Raw genomic sequence first — 16,379 nt, 5'->3', positions numbered from 1 at the left:
CAAAGCATGGAATATTTTACATTCTCTGGAGTACGACATCAATTACTTTATGAGAAGAAATGCCATATCAGCCTGATTCAATAACGTTAATAATTTCTGTTTTGTGTAAGAAATGCCATATCAGCCTGATTCAATAACGTTAATAATTCCTGTTTTGTGTAAGAAATGCCATATCAGCCTGATTCAATAACGTTAATAATTCCTGTTTTGTGTAAGAAATGCCATATCAGCCTGATTCAATAACGTTAATAATTCCTGTTTTGTGTAAGAAATGTCATATCAGCCTGATTCAATAACGTTAATAATTCCTGTTTTGTGTAAGAGAAGCTTCCTCTTATGATTAAACATGTTGGTTTGTGAAAAAATGGTGTTGTTTTGTTTTTCGTGTTTCTTTTGTGCTAAAAATGTGTTCATATGTGCTTTCATATTCTCAAAGTCAATCTTTGCCAAGAAAAAATATTTTCATACATGTCAGTGTATCGGAGGGATATATTCCTCCACATCCATGCTTTTCAAGAAATCTGCGTTTGCCAGTCTTACCAAACGTGTTAGAATAGTAAAGTTGCTGTACTGGTCACCACACACAGCATGCTGGGTGTATAATATAAGATGATGGATAGTAGTGACTGGGTCTTGGTTAATAGATATAGTATGTTGGACAGTGTATGTGGGTCAGTATGCATAACGTGTCTATGGTATAATATGGAATACTGGTCAGTACACATGATGTGTTGATGGTATAATGTGGAAGGCTGAACAGTAGATGACTGGGTATTGGTCTCTGCATTTGTGTATTGAATACTGTATGAAGGGTAATGGGCACTAAACAAACTGTGTTGGATAGTATACGAGGAAAAGTGGATAGAATATGACTGGATTTTGGTCACTATACATGACATTTTAGACAGTATATGTGAGTTATTAGTCACTACACACAATGTACTGGATAGTATACAAGAAAGATTGGATAGAATATGAATGGAATTTGGTCACTATACATGTCATTTTAGACAGTATATGAGGAAGATTGGACATTGGACATGGCGTGTTGGACAGTATATGTCAATTACTAGTCACTACATGTGTTGATGGTATAATGTGGAATGCTGGAGAATATTCCCCAAAAGTTCATCATTATATTTCCCATAGGGGGCTACAAACAAAACTTGTAACTGTGCATGACAGTGTCTATTTAATTCTTCTTTTACTACCCCCTTTTGTGTGATAGTGTCTTGGTGTGTTTGTAAGTATAACGTCTACATAAACACGTCTACCCTTTTCGTTGGATAAGAGTGGTGTGTGTTTGGATTGTAATAGAAAAGCAGTAATTAATGAGGTGAAGTTGAATTGCAGAAGTTCGTGTTGGAATGTAAAGGTGTGTTTGGATTGTAGAGGTGTGTTTGGAATGTAAAGGTGTGTTTGGATTGTAGAGGCCTATTTGTATGTTTGCAAGTATAGTGTGTCTATAACATCTGACCTTTATGTAGTTTGTAGTATACTTGTGTAAGGGCACAGCGTGTGCACAAACACTCTTATCTTCATGCAAAAGTATGCTTCTATGTAAGTATAGGGTACGTCTATAAACACTCCTACCCTTATGTGATACTATGTTTTTGGGTGTGTAAATACAGCATTGGTGCTTGAAAACTACTACCCCGTTTCCTTGGAATGTAGAGGTGGTTTTTGGATAGTAGAAAAAACTGCATGCTGGATTGAAGGGTGTTTGATGGATTGTAATATAAAAACGATTACCACTACATTTCCCGTATGGCCCTTCTAAACTCTGACTGTGTAAACAACAAAAAATTGTTAACCTACAGCAATATTAAATTCAATTACGGCTATATAATGTTTGGCTCTTTAAACAGATCTAAAATGTAAACCTACGGCAATGTAAAATTTGACTTAGGCTTCATTCCATTCTTGATGTTAAACCAATGGACCATTTTAACATAGGATTTGCTGCTAGGCTCCATATCGACCCTGCTTGTTAACCTACAGTGTAAAGCTAGGATGGCTCTCAGTTCTCTGATATTACTAAACATACTTATAGGTTACAGAATTTGTATGGGAAAATAAGAAAAAGTTTTTCGAATGGAAATACTGCAAGAACTTGGGAATGCAGTATATCCATCCGACAAAACGAGTTCATATTTTCCCATATAAATGCAGTAACCTTTTTATTATATGCTCATTTTTTTATTCCATCTAATGCTTAATTATATTAACAAAATACACTACAAGAAACAAAGTAACTGAATGTATGCCGTATTCCAAACTAAATAAACACGCGCAAATTCAACATTACACAACAACATTATTACTGCGCACATAACTCCATCCAGATAAATTTGAACTTAGGTCACACGCTCGAAATAACTTCTGAAAGAAAATGGCATGTCTAGTTAAAATTGAAATTTGGAGTCATATTGTGAATGAATGCGCATTGCAACAATTAACTTTTCCATTTGATCTGGAATGAATAGATTATGGTATTGTTTTTGATTCTACGAAATTTCGTGATTATGGACTGGATTTATAAGTGACAATTTCACATGAAATACATTGGATTGAACAAGCGAGGGAGAAGCGTGTTGACATCTGTAAATGTGTTTCTGTTTCTGTCAGTGAATGTTTGAAATCATAATATGGGAAAAATATGAAGTCTTTCAATTGCAATTATCAAAAATATGCTATGGAATTTAATGCTTATTTCATTTTGAGTGGAGTAAGGGGGATGTGATAGCACTTATTCGAAATTACAGTACAATTTCGAAATGTGTAATCAAGATTGAGAACCTATGACATTACTCATGTAGTTCGGATTTGCAGAACAAAGAAAGTACATTTTGAGGAAATTCAGGATGTGAAATTAAGTATATTTTTTTACCATTCTTATCACCAGCTAAAGAAGACAGTATATGCCTTGTCACTTGTATGTTATTTGTAAGGTTTCTTTTTTGCAACTGTTGTTGCTAGCCTGTTGTTCTTGCTAGCCTAAATCTGAAACACTGTATCAACAAATTTAACATGGAATGTGCCAAAGCAGCTGTTAAGTGGCAGTCCACAAAAACATCTACTTTACTTCATTCAAAAACAAATTTCATCAACCAAAACGTAAAGTGCCTACTATGTGAGTGTACATGATTTGTTTATAAATCAAAAGTGCTGGCGTCTGCGTCCATTGTTTCTTTACAATAGAAAGTAGTTCTTTTATGCACATGAATGCAATATGTGTATTTGCACGCGAGTTCAGTATTGGGTAATACTGCACGATTCTGACAATGTAAAGTTAACGGAGAAAAAAATGAGCATATAATAAATTACTATAATACTGCTACTTGTCTGGATAAACTATTATGAATCAATGCTAATTAACAGAAAGAAACAAAACCAACAAGTTTAGTAAAATCAACAAATAATTAATTACCCTAAAATACAAAGTGAAAATTCAAAAGACACTATAGTACTTGAATTAAATCCCATATAATCCTTACTGATCTATCACACAATTTTCCAGGGAAAAAAACAGGCATTGAACTCAAATCCAAGTAAACATGGTTAAAATAAAATGACAAAAGTCAGATAGGAAGAACTGTACCCTCAATCAGGGATAAAGATCAAGTATATAATATCAATCAAATAAACACCACAATACAATTTAATGAAGTTTGTTCAGTTTTACTATGGTATGTGTATAATCCTAAACATTTATTGATACAGTAAAAACTGCTATGCACGACCTCTGCTATGAGTGACCACCTGTCATTTCTGATGACAATCGTAATGCACGGATCGATTTTATTTTATAAACATTTTGTTATGAGCGACCACCTGCTCAACGCAACCAGCAACCATCATGTCTTGGCAAAATATGCATTTTGACACTGCTATGAACGACCGCAACACATAAACAAGTTTAACTCAACCGACCTTTATTTAATCCCTGTAAGTATGAGCGCACATACCGTTCTAAATATTAAATATTCTTTTAAACAATTATGCTGGCTACCAATGTCTTATTTTTTTTAGATATGCTTATAGTGTTTGATAGTTTCTGCCATAAACCAGACTAAAGTATATGTAGATTATTTCCTGGTCTGGTTCCCTACTTCATATGCTCCCTGCGTTGTTCTCCGCTATTTGTATAGGGATGAACAACGCAGTGAACATACAAAGCAGGGAACCAGACTAATTATTCCTGCACTTAGCCTGCTTCCCCAACTTATTGTAGGACCCAGCATCCCTATAAACAACTGTATTGCAGGAACAAACAGACACCACTGACCTATATGTAATCAATTTTTACAATGACCACTTGATTAGTAACAATTGTTCTGATAAAAAACAAACATAAAAGGAATATTTTTTAAAAAAAATTGTTGATACCAGTGATAGATGCTACAGTCCGTAAACCAGGCTAATGTATATGTCATGAATTGCCGCTGTTGTGCCAAAGTTGACGTTGTGGTCACATACATGTTTGTCTTTAGAGTTAATCTGTATTACTAGGGGTGAATAAGGCCATTGTCCATTAAACCAGCAAGAGAGAAACATTTGCGGGATTCAATTGATAGTATTCTAGACTTGTGATATTTGTTGTTTCCCCCCATGTTAAGTGATATACTCATTTATAATCCTGTTTGCGTATAAGCTGACCCCCAAACTGAACAGGTATAAACACTAAAAAGTGCATGACCTGTGTATAAGCCAACCTATAACTCCGAGACATCTCAAGATGCACGAGGTAAGTTCTAAATGCATTTATTTAGGCAAAGTTATATTTTTTAAAAAATACATGTATACTTATCTCGAGGTTGGCATTCATGGTTCTCAACAAAAGAAATGGTATAAACTTGTTTGCAAATAGATTTATTTAATTTTTTGTTTTCTTATTGTTTCTGTCTAATTTCGATTTGTGTATAATAGGATCGAACGATGACAAGAATTTAGCAATTGCAAGTTGCTGTAACACTACCTCTCCCATCTGAATTGACTATTGTTTATTTATTCATTATTGCATTGGACATTTTATGTCAGTGCACTGGTAATTACGTTTTAACTTTGCTTTGAAATTGTAAATACCTAACTCATTAAAATGTAATCCCAGTATGACAACACAACGAACAAACAATACAGTTCGATGCTAATACCATAAAAGCTGAGTTGTAGTTTGCTTTGATGTAAGCAACCTTACATCATACCTGCCGGGAGGAAAAAAAACTCCCGATTTTTGGGGTCGCTCCACGCCTACCTCTCAATTTCATAATATCTTCCAATTTTTGCAGAGAACTCCCAATTATTACATTATGTCTTCGATTTTCATTTCTTCTAAATAAGAAAAGTTCTACATGTTCTGCTGTATCACCTGTGAACTATTGTTATGACAAAATAATTACTTTACTATAAAGAATTTGCTTCTTCACTAAATACAATAAAAAAAATAACAAAAATAAACCAGAACAAAAAAGTAAACCACAACAATAAAATCATCCGCAATTAATTCCAATCCCAAGAATGATCACTATGAACGCTGTAACTCCATATGCTATAACGCCATTCCCACAAAAGAAACTTGCACGAGTGAACACCTGGCATTTCTATACAGCATATACCAATGTTATGTATCATCATTAAATTAAATGAAGGAATGAAAATACATACCACACAGCGTGTCCTCAAAAAACTAATTTGGAATACATGTTTTATAATAAACAATACTAAATGCTTTATGAGTTGACAATAAGGGAATAAGGTTGTATACACAAAGAGGGGAAAATAGTTGCTACATGTACGGTACGATGAGGCTAGCTATTTTGGTACCTTTAGTTCAAAAAAATTCAGAATCCTTTATTTGCCAATCAATTGCTGGTGCTTGCATAACACACAATAGCATAGAACATGGTTTCTTTGAATTATGATGGAGGGCCAGTTGTTTTCACAAAATAGTTGCATGGATAAGGATTATTGTTTAATTAGTTGCGCTGGCTTTCTTGCTCGTTTATTTAAGACTAATCTTTAGCTATTGTGCATTTCGACCACAGATGACTAGAATTTGAAAATGGAGCACATTTTGGGGGAAAAAAGGGCACATGACAGGGAGAAACGGCAAGTCTTTTTACGAATTTCACGCATATTGGACCAGGAAGATCGATCAATATTTAATGAAAACAAGATTTTAAAAATGCCATGAGAAACCTCATAATTTTAGGTCCCAATCTCTATTTATTTTTATTCAGTCTCCCTACTTGGCTTATGAAAGTTCATAGGTATGCCTTACACCCTGTTTTACAAAACTATGGTAATCGTGCTAATATTATGGAATAAAAGGCAATTTACACATAAATGTACTGGTATAGTTACCAGTCAAAATTCCCTCTTATCACAAGCCAGTTTCAGGGTTTTAATGATTAACTGGCCTGTACTGCTGTCGCAAAACGAAAGACAAATTCGCCGACTATCAAGATAGGAGACACCGAAACATCATGCTTTCCACTGTGTGGAAAAGTTATGATGTTTGTTCAGCTAAAACACAAAACTAAAATTGATTGATGTTGATCTTAGTCTTGTACAAATAAACGTGCATACCTTTTTAAAAATATTACCTCAATTTGTAGGATCGCTTATATCATTGAAAATGAGTAACTCATGAGCGCATGATTCAACATAAATGAAACAGCTATTAAGGACTAGCTGAAATGTTATCTGGAAGCATGCAATTTGGTTGAAACAATAAATAAGGCAAAATCTGCATATAATATGTTTGGGAATAAGGAAGGATTTAAGTGACGCAATGCACACTTTGCACTGTGTAAGTACTGTACATTATAGTTCAGCATGGTCCCCCTGGTAAACTCAACCAGCCCAAGAATTATGAAGTCTGTATTTACCTTTACTTAACTTCGTGTTGGAGAAATCAGAAAATATGCACATGTAAAATAATAACAAAATCAATGATAAATCATCAACTGAAGCAGTATTAACCTTCAACCATTACCATTATGCTACTGAAATTTTCTTGTAAACTTTGAACTGGAACATCAGACCATTCTCTTGTTGCATACTGCCGTCAACGTCATCAAGACTGAAATAGATAAAGACCTTGCTATAATACTCATTTTGACAGGACATTTCATAGCCCAAAAGTGACCTATCCAGTACAGTCAATCGATTGCTACTTATTGGCTGTCCCTCTGGACCACCGACCAATGACCATGCTGCCAATACGTAAATATTGCTTTTTCTTATACGCCTGAGGCTTCAGCTATGGTACAATGACAGCTAGGACATTTTCATGATTTAACATGTGCAGATTTCAATACTGCCCTTTGATGCACAAATTCAGCAAAACATTTTCATTGCTCAGCGACGCTGCTTAAGCATATATGTATGAAAATATTTCCAAGTAAATCTTGGCTTTTAAGAACTTCATATGAAATGGATATTATTAAACAGGAGAAGGGTACGCCCTATAGTATTCACCTATAATACCAGATGGTTTGTACCATTCTCACCCACTGATTTTAAAAATGAAAAGAAAATACAGATATAAAAAATGCACAAAACTGGTCATACCATTCATCAATTTATAATTTCTGACCTGATTGTCTCTAGGCATTCTCTATCACTATCATCTTGTTTTCATTTCAAACCAAACTGTAGTTTCTTTACTAGGGAAGTTGCCCTATTTACATGGGTGAATCGATTTCTTCATATAGGATTGATGTAGTTCACCCTCTTTGATCAGTGCCAAATAATAAATGCTATACATTTCTTCAACATTGGGAGTAACATCAATCTAAACCCATGTACATAAAAGGTTACACTCCTTTCCCTTTTTTATTTTGTTCAGTTTAGAAATATTAAAATTAAATATTGCAAATATTGAATGCAAAAGACATTTTTTCACATTATATGTATGTGCAGTCTAAGAAATCTCACTGCATAACTGAAAATGAACTTTCCCTGGAAACGGAGAATGACAGTGAACATTCTGGTTCTTTGCACTGAAAACTTCCATCAAGTTAGGAATTATACATAAAGAATGATATGACTAATTCTTGTGCATTTTGATATCCTAAATACTTTTTGTTTTAAAAATCACAAGGGGTGGGGATGGGTACAAACTGTCGGAGGTGGGGCTAGGTTGGTAGGCAACTATTATATTTGGTTGGTTAGACAAGAAAAAAGGATCAAGATTGTAATCATCACACTGAAACTGCTTCATCACCTAAAGTTTAAGTTGAAGCTATTGACATTTAGCATGCTGGTCAATCTAAAGTTCCACAAATTTTATTTCTAACCAGTCAAGGGGCATGGTTGTTGAAGCTCAGTTGGTCAAGCATCAGACTAGTAATCCAAGGGTTGCATGTTGAATACTCATCCAGGCCATCCCTTGTCGACTGACTCTGTGTTCTCTTGGAAAGACACTTAGCTTCCAGTTCCCCAGCATGATGAAGTCAATAATATATTAACAGTACTGTTAAAACCAATGAGCCAATATATTTAAAGTCTGCAACAGACTGGCAGTATTCTGTCTTTGAGCTTGATTTTGGTTCTTTCATGTTTTGAGAATGCAGAGCCACAATGCGTGCCTTTGCTTTCTCCGTGATGCATATAACATGCTAACCTTCTCAGTTGTAGACTGACAAAGGCCATGAAGAATCAATAGTCAGTTGTAGTCTGACAAAGACCATGAAGAATCAATAGTCAGTTGTAGTCTGACAAAGGCCATGGAGAATCAATAGTCAATAACCACAGAAGCCTATATATTTGCATATCTCCTATAAAATGCAGTCACAAGAAAAGGAAATACATATTTAATGTATTGAGATAATTCTGCATGAATAACAACTTTTTCATCAGGCCAATAGGAACACCTTTGGACTCTCAAACCTAACAAAGAATGTTTCACATAAATGAAGGAAAGGACCAGTCATATTCATATCATGTTCCGTCAACTATTGTGTTGACATGGGAAACAGGATGAGGCATTTTGATACTGTGATCTGTCAAGTACTGTGTCGACATGGGAAACAGGATGAGGCATTTTGATACTGTGATCTATCAAGTACTGTGTCTAAATGGGGGCAGATGAAATATATGTAGTAAACAAAGAATACACTGAAGATATGTTTCACTTACCTAACTTCTTCAAACTGTTCTTCAAACCTCGGGAAAAATGTGTCTGCTTCAAAGGACTTGTAGATGTGAGTGAGGAAGATGTATCTACACTGGGGAAGATTTACAGCTTCCTGTAAGAAAACAAAAATTATTTCTGAACAAAAAAATGTGTTTGAAAGCCTGATATAATCGTTATACACACTATATAGCAGTTACTTTCACAGTATCTGCATTTCACACTGATGATATCTTCGCAATACTTTGATTTCTGAGCTGTCGTTCATTGAATATTATTTCCGTGTTGAGGTTGGAAATCTCATGAGAGTTTGGAAACCTTATGAGAGTTGAGGTTGGAAATCTCATGAGAGTTTGCTGATAATTTTATTACAGAAGGCTGATCAATCAAGTTTTGTAGTGGAAATAAATTCCTGTGATAATAACACACTATACAGTAGACAAGCAAAATTGGATGACCAGTGTCAAAAGGAGACTATGACGTTACAAGATACATACAACATTAATTTTGCAATTTAATCACCACTTAAGTATATAGATATATGACTAACTGCCTGGGTAGTATCCTATCTAAAGGGTGTTAATTTCTGTGCAGTCACTGTAATTTTTAACAATTATTTGGTAATGTTTAGGATGCATGATGTGCTTTGGAATCCACTTTGAAATCAAACATGAGCCAAGAGTTACATATTGTAAGAACACAAGTATATTATCAATCTATGAAAAGAATGGCAACTAAAACCACAAAAGATTATCAATCTATGAAAGGAATGGCAACAAAAACCTGATGTAATTATTAATCGATGTAAAAAATAAGGGCAAATAAAACCACATGAGATAATTTACTTTCATTGGAGAAACACAATGCCAGTGACCTGATAAATTAGATGGCATCTCATAATGTATTGATGTCACAATATAATGCATCTGCCACAACATTTAGTCTGCTTCCTTTATCTACGTTCTTAAGATGATTCAATGCAATTGAAAGAGAGTAGTAATAGGAACCAGTCTAGGTTTTTGTGTGTATCCATGACAATAGATTAAGGCTTAGATTACTTAGGGTCCCCAAAAATGGTTATGGAAGCAATATATTCTGCTGAACAGGAAGGTACCATTTATTGTAGGTCCTTGTGAACAGATGTCCAATATGGGTGGCTAATTGCTTAAAGGCATCGAGGAAATTATGTGTTGGCTTCTACATTTCATAAGCTGGTATTCTGTACATAGAGATGTCAGACGAGGCAGTGATCACTTTGCATACTTATTCAATATCCATTCTTAACTGCAGACAGACCTCATATACTTGAGCTCCACCAAGAATCCATATGGGTCCGATCTCATCACAGAATGGAGGACCACTGCAGTAATCTATTGCTTCCTGGACACTGGCACACACCTTGTGAATTTGTGGGTCTTGAGGCTGGCCGGAATCTCTGGAAAAAAGGATCTCCAAGTTATTTTTGTAAAGTTACAGTCTAAAACCTTCTAGGTCTACCAGATATTCAAACTAGGTCCATTATTTTCAAAACTTTTATCTACACAACTCAGGTCCAAGCTCAGTCAGAAAATTGTGCTTATAACTTTAATATTAAATTTTATTACATACTTAAGTCTGAAATATAGAGACTTGTTGGCGAAATAATTTTCATATATTTTCACACATGAAAAATATATCTTATATTTTCACGTGCAACAATTATATCGTTATATTTTCATAAGTGAAAATGTAAGATTTCCTCTCATGCCATGTGACAGTTGATTGTGTGTGACTAAAAAGTTGTACCTGCAGCAACAAAAATGAGTAGTTTGTGAGCTAGAACAAATAAATAGAAACTGCCTTATATTTCACACACGGATATTGATCTTTGTTAAAGAAATCTGAATAGATGCCATTCTCTTCTCTCTGATGTCATTTCCCCCTTACTTCCTTGCCATCAACAGCAAACACAATGTGATACATAGATGAATCAGACTTGAAATGTTTTCATACAGGGTCCAATAGTTTACAAAATAATAAAGATGTAATTTACTGTGACAGATAAGGGCAACTCAATCCAACTGCTTTCTTAAGTCACATATATTTATATTATCAGACCTTGAAAGTGAATTTATGAAAAGTGGGTGGGGTAAGTGGTTTGTGCCGATAAGCGAGTTTAAAAGTCGATTCCAGAGAAATTTTAATATATAATAATAAGAAAATTTTCTTTTACTATATTAATACTGAATATATTTCATCTTGTTGTACCAAATCTATATATTTAACTTGTGGGTTTGCCTCTTGTGGTAGAATATGAAATACCTTATTTAAGAGAAAGAAGGACGCTGGTTGGCTGAAAATAATTATAGGGTTTTTAAATACAATCTGCTTTATTCCTGAAACAGTAGCAGCTGAACAGGTACCCAAGAACTTTAATGGATGAGATGTCAAATTTTGGCAGTGCATATCCACTCGGTATTTGCAGCACAATATTGCATCCCTTTGAAACTTTCCTCTTGAATAGATTAATGTGCATGTTGGCGTAATTTGCCCGCCATACAACAAAATTATACAAACATTATCATTATGGTCTTTGGAAATGAAATAGTTTTATGTGCTCATATCTGCTTACATGTTGTCTTGTGCATATTATAACAGCGACCATAAACTAAAGCTAAGAAGATTATTGAAGATGTTCTGCACTTTTCAATGTCTTCTTTGTTAATTTTGGTCCTTTCTAGTTGATTTTATTATCATAATTTATTTCAACATATCTTTGTTATTATTTAAACATAAGACACTTGGTAAACAAAACCAAGTAGACAAAGCCAGGTGGGTTGTGCTGTACATGAATGATTTTAGATTTATGTCAATTTCTATAAAATTCTTAAGGCTAAATTTAAAACATGTTATTTCATACACTGAGTTGACATGTGCTATTTCAAATTTGACTTTTGTTTTCAATAAATTACATGTCTAGTTTTGATGAATCATTTGGACAGACAATATAAAGTTCATGAGATCTTTAAGATTCAAAGTAATTCCAGCTGACTGATTTAAAAAAGAAATTATTTACCCATATCAAATACAGTTTACGTAATTGTTATCACTGCACAACTACATAATCATCTGTCTTTCTGGGCAGGTGCACTTCACCTCGATTGCACAATGTTATCATCAGTCCAATCTTTAAATATCCATCTTTTTCTGAAACAATGAAGCATGTTTCTGTCTGAAATCCACATATTAACATGGGTGCCCCGAGTGGCCGAGTGGTCTAAATCGCTCACCATTACGGATCACTGCCATCTCATCTCTGTCTGCGTGGGTTCGAGTCTTGGGCTTGGCCAATGTGGGTATGTGAGAAAGCTTGCCGTTAGCTTCTCGTGGGTCAGTAGTTCTTCTGGGGTTTTCCTGGGTTCTTCCTCCACCATTTATACTGGCCGCCATGTATAGCCTACCTTGTGCTGAAAAATGGCGTTAAACCCTATAACAACAACAACAACAACATATTAACACAGTATGTTTCTTATCATCCCCAACAAAGCAACTTCCTAAATAAGCAATGTATACAACTTTGATAGCTGTGTACCCTGCTGTCAAGGGGAATTTAATATGGGAAAATTTAACAGGGGATGTATAGGGACACAGGATTGGGACTGTCTAGCACCAAAAAATGTTGGGACTATCTACCATAAAAAATAGTAGGTTTGTATAAGGACAATAGGAATGTAAGAGGTGAGGTGACGCCTTGGTACTGGACATTGGCAACAATGTCCACCAGGTGTTATATAAAGTTCTATGTTCCGCTCTGCCAGGCATTCTATAAATTGATATGTCCCACCCAGCCAAGCATTCTATCCAGTTCTGTGTGCCGCCCCGGCAAGCATTATAGCTTTTATATATAATATATTGGGTCTGTATAGCAACAATAGGAATGGAACAGATGGTGAGATGTCACGGTACTGGACATTATTAACAATGTTGCAAGGGGCAGACGTCAATTGGGCAAAACAGTGACAGCAGAGAAAAAAATCTATAATGCCTGGCGGGGACAGAACATAGAAATTTATAGACAAAGAGTCACCTACCAAACAATCCATAGTGATAAGAGTGCTAATCTAAAAAACTTTTTTATACAAAACAACACACTCATACTAACAAAATCCACATTATTTACTATCAATACATTGTGGAGAAGAACATTTTTTATCTACAAAACACCATTACCTACAGTCACCTCAGAAAAAGAGTTAGTGGATATAGTCACACTACTCCACATTCACACAAAACAAACACATTGAGCAGGGACAAGGTTTTTTTGTCAAGGGACAAAACAAACACACAAACACATACAAACGTACGTGCACAGACAAAATACAAACAAACATAATACACACATACAAATGAACGTATGGATACAAAAACACACTTTTTTATTAAGGGATAAGCTTTTTGTTAAGGGAAAAAACAAACATACACATACACACACACACATGCAAACATATATGCATGCACACATACACACAAACAAACACACACACAATCACTATTTTTTGACATTAGGGATATGTTTTTTGTTAAGAAAAAAAAACAAACAAAATATGCCTTGTGTTTGCTTAGAATGTAAAAGTAGGAAATGAAATCTCACAAAATCTCTATCCCTTACACCACAAAATAATATCCATTACACCCACTATACCATCCATTATATCATACTCACTATCCAAACACTCTGTGTTAGCTTAAAATATAAGAGGAGATGAAATCTCACAAAAAGGCTATCTTTTACAGCACACAAATATCCGTCACACCACTACTGTCGCTATACAGACCCAATATACTATATATTATTATGTATATTTGATTTAATTTTATCTGATTTAATATATATTTATTTCAATTTAATTGTTTGTCAGTTTAACATTTTTTAAAATTTTTGTTCACATACTATTATTGTAATGTAAATTTATTCTCTAGAGATGATACTTTTTTAGAAAATAATTTGACCTTGACTGTTAGTTTATAAACACCAGATGTTGATCTAAACCTGACCTTGTTTCAAAATTTGTGGCAACCACATAAAAAAGTTCTATCTTTATTTTAAAATGATTGGTTGTTGTCGAGGTCATGATGGAACTTCGTGTTTAAGATGTAAACAAGTTTTTAAGTTTTTATTTCTTAGAGTAAAATGATTGGTTTTTGCCAGGGTCACACTGGGTGTATGTGGTCTAGAAGCTGTGCTGTTAAACTGGAAGTTCTATGTTGTGCTGTTTGGAGTTATTTCAAATAACTTGGTTTGGAGTTATTTCAAATTACTTGGAGTCAAAAGGATTAATCCTGTTATTTTTCTAGAAAATACATGTGCTCATGTAAAATTGTTGAACAAGGGCAGGTTTTATAAAAATTTATTTAGCTATCAGAAACCGGAGTGATAATTCTTGTTTCTACAATGAACTGTAGAATTCAACACTACAGATTTCACCATATGTCATTGTCTTCCATCTTGGATACTTAGTCAGGATTCACACTTGAAATCAGTAGAACATTTTATTAGGACTTCAAAAATTTTATTCATGGATTATTCTTAGATTATTTTTGGATTTGATTCTAAAAAACCGTAAGTTCATATTTTTTTCATTTTTACAGAATTTTTCCAGGGAAATTATTGTATTTTTCAAAGCTTGTTGTTTTCACTCTTTCTTGTGTTACTGTTTATTTGAGCCTAAACACGTGACATAAGAATATAAAAGCTGTAACGCTCGGTGGGGCAGGACATAGGACTGGATAGAATGCTTGGCAGGACATATCAATTTATAGAGTGCCTGGCAGAGCAGGACCTAGAACTTTATAGAACGCCTGATGGACATTGTTGCCAATGTTCAGTACCGTGACGTCACCCCACCTGTTCCATTCCTACTGTCCCTATACAAACCCACTATTTTTTATGCTAGACAGTCCCAACATTTCTGATGCTAGACAGTCCCAATCCCTTGTCCCTATACATCCCATGTTAAATTTCCACATATTAAATTCCCTTTGATGCCAAGGTACAATCCCCCCCCCCCCAATTTAACATAGATGTCGCATTGATGCTAGGGTATCCCACTATACTACTATTGTATTATCTTGATTTATCGGAGTACTAAGTTTTCAAACTGCATAATATATCTGCATTAGAGTAGACATATATCAGTAGGTCTGGAATTAACATTTATCAATGAACTTGTGCATTAATTTATTGACTGTGTTTGCGATAAAACAGGTGTTGTTAAAAATATAATTCATCTACATCTATTCCCACTCCTAATAATCTCTGCTTTTACCCCCTCCTTAAAATTGTACAGTGGCTCATGCCAGGAGATGCTCTAGGCCCTTCTCACATGTCGCTTCTGAAATTTGCTTCTGGAACTATGGAAAGCCGCATTTACGCTCATGGGTTTCCAGCAAGGTATACAAATAAAAAGCAGACGAAATCAAATACTAGGGCTACCCAGAGCATCCTAAGCAACTAGGGTTAATTGCAGTTTGTTGTCAGAACGAAACCAAAAGTACTGTCTTGGTGAAGTCTTGGGCATGGTTGCTACTTCAATGACAACATGGTATTTGGTGAAACGTATTTGACCTTTCCTTTAATATATAATGATATCACTGTATTGATACCTTCTTTGACATCACCGCTGTTTTACCAGTACACCATGGCTACAAATTAGAAGATCATGTCCACAGGGAGACACCCCCGACCTCTTGGAGATCAATTAATTTTCATATTATGCTGCTTAAAGAGAAATTATTTCACTATATTCGCACGTCCATGACCCACATAACTTTCACCGAAATAGATCAGCAGGGCTGAAACCAGACATGGGGACGTATACGTAGAGGCTGAAACCAGACATGGGGTAGAGGCTGAAACCAGACATGGGGTAGAGGTTGAACAGGAGCATGCTTTATATAGAAATTACAAGCGTGCAACGAACAAGGTGGATGGGACTGACAACAACAGATGGCTGAGTCACTGAATTCTGGTGTTGTGGGATAGTAGTATTGTCACAAATCAATGCTGTCCCTATTGCAATCACTCATGTGATTAGTGCTATAAGCTATGATCTAACTATGCAAACAAGCTAACAGCATGAAAAAAATTCGCATCTTTGCAGAATCAAAACTCAACACAATAGCAGATCGCATATACCAACTCCACACTCAACACAATAGCAGATCACATATACCAACTCCACATAAGAATTCAAGCACATTA

General features: G+C 34.9%; 1 protein-coding gene across 2 annotated transcripts in view; it reads right to left on the bottom strand.

Annotated features, from left to right (window-relative positions):
• Nucleotides 1-3,660: 3,660 nt before the first annotated feature.
• Nucleotides 3,661-16,379, bottom strand: part of LOC149795986 (dihydrofolate reductase-like) — a 54,167-nt gene continuing 41,448 nt past the window's right edge. For both annotated transcript variants that reach the window (XM_089965899.1, XM_089965900.1), the window contains exons 5-7: nucleotides 10,436-10,574; nucleotides 9,145-9,254; nucleotides 3,661-7,084 (exon numbers count right to left, since the gene is read on the bottom strand). In XM_089965899.1, coding sequence (XP_089822025.1) covers nucleotides 7,000-7,084; nucleotides 9,145-9,254; nucleotides 10,436-10,574 — 334 coding nt within the window. In that variant the 3' untranslated portion in view covers nucleotides 3,661-6,999. The remainder of the gene's footprint in view (nucleotides 7,085-9,144; nucleotides 9,255-10,435; nucleotides 10,575-16,379) is intronic.

Source organism: Sinohyriopsis cumingii, chromosome 7 (assembly GCF_028554795.1).
Source record: "Sinohyriopsis cumingii isolate HCF-2022 chromosome 7, ASM2855479v2, whole genome shotgun sequence".
Taxonomy (NCBI): Eukaryota; Metazoa; Mollusca; class Bivalvia; order Unionida; family Unionidae; genus Sinohyriopsis; species Sinohyriopsis cumingii.
Note: the sequence above shows the minus strand (reverse complement) of the source record. Positions and strands in the feature narration are given on the sequence as shown.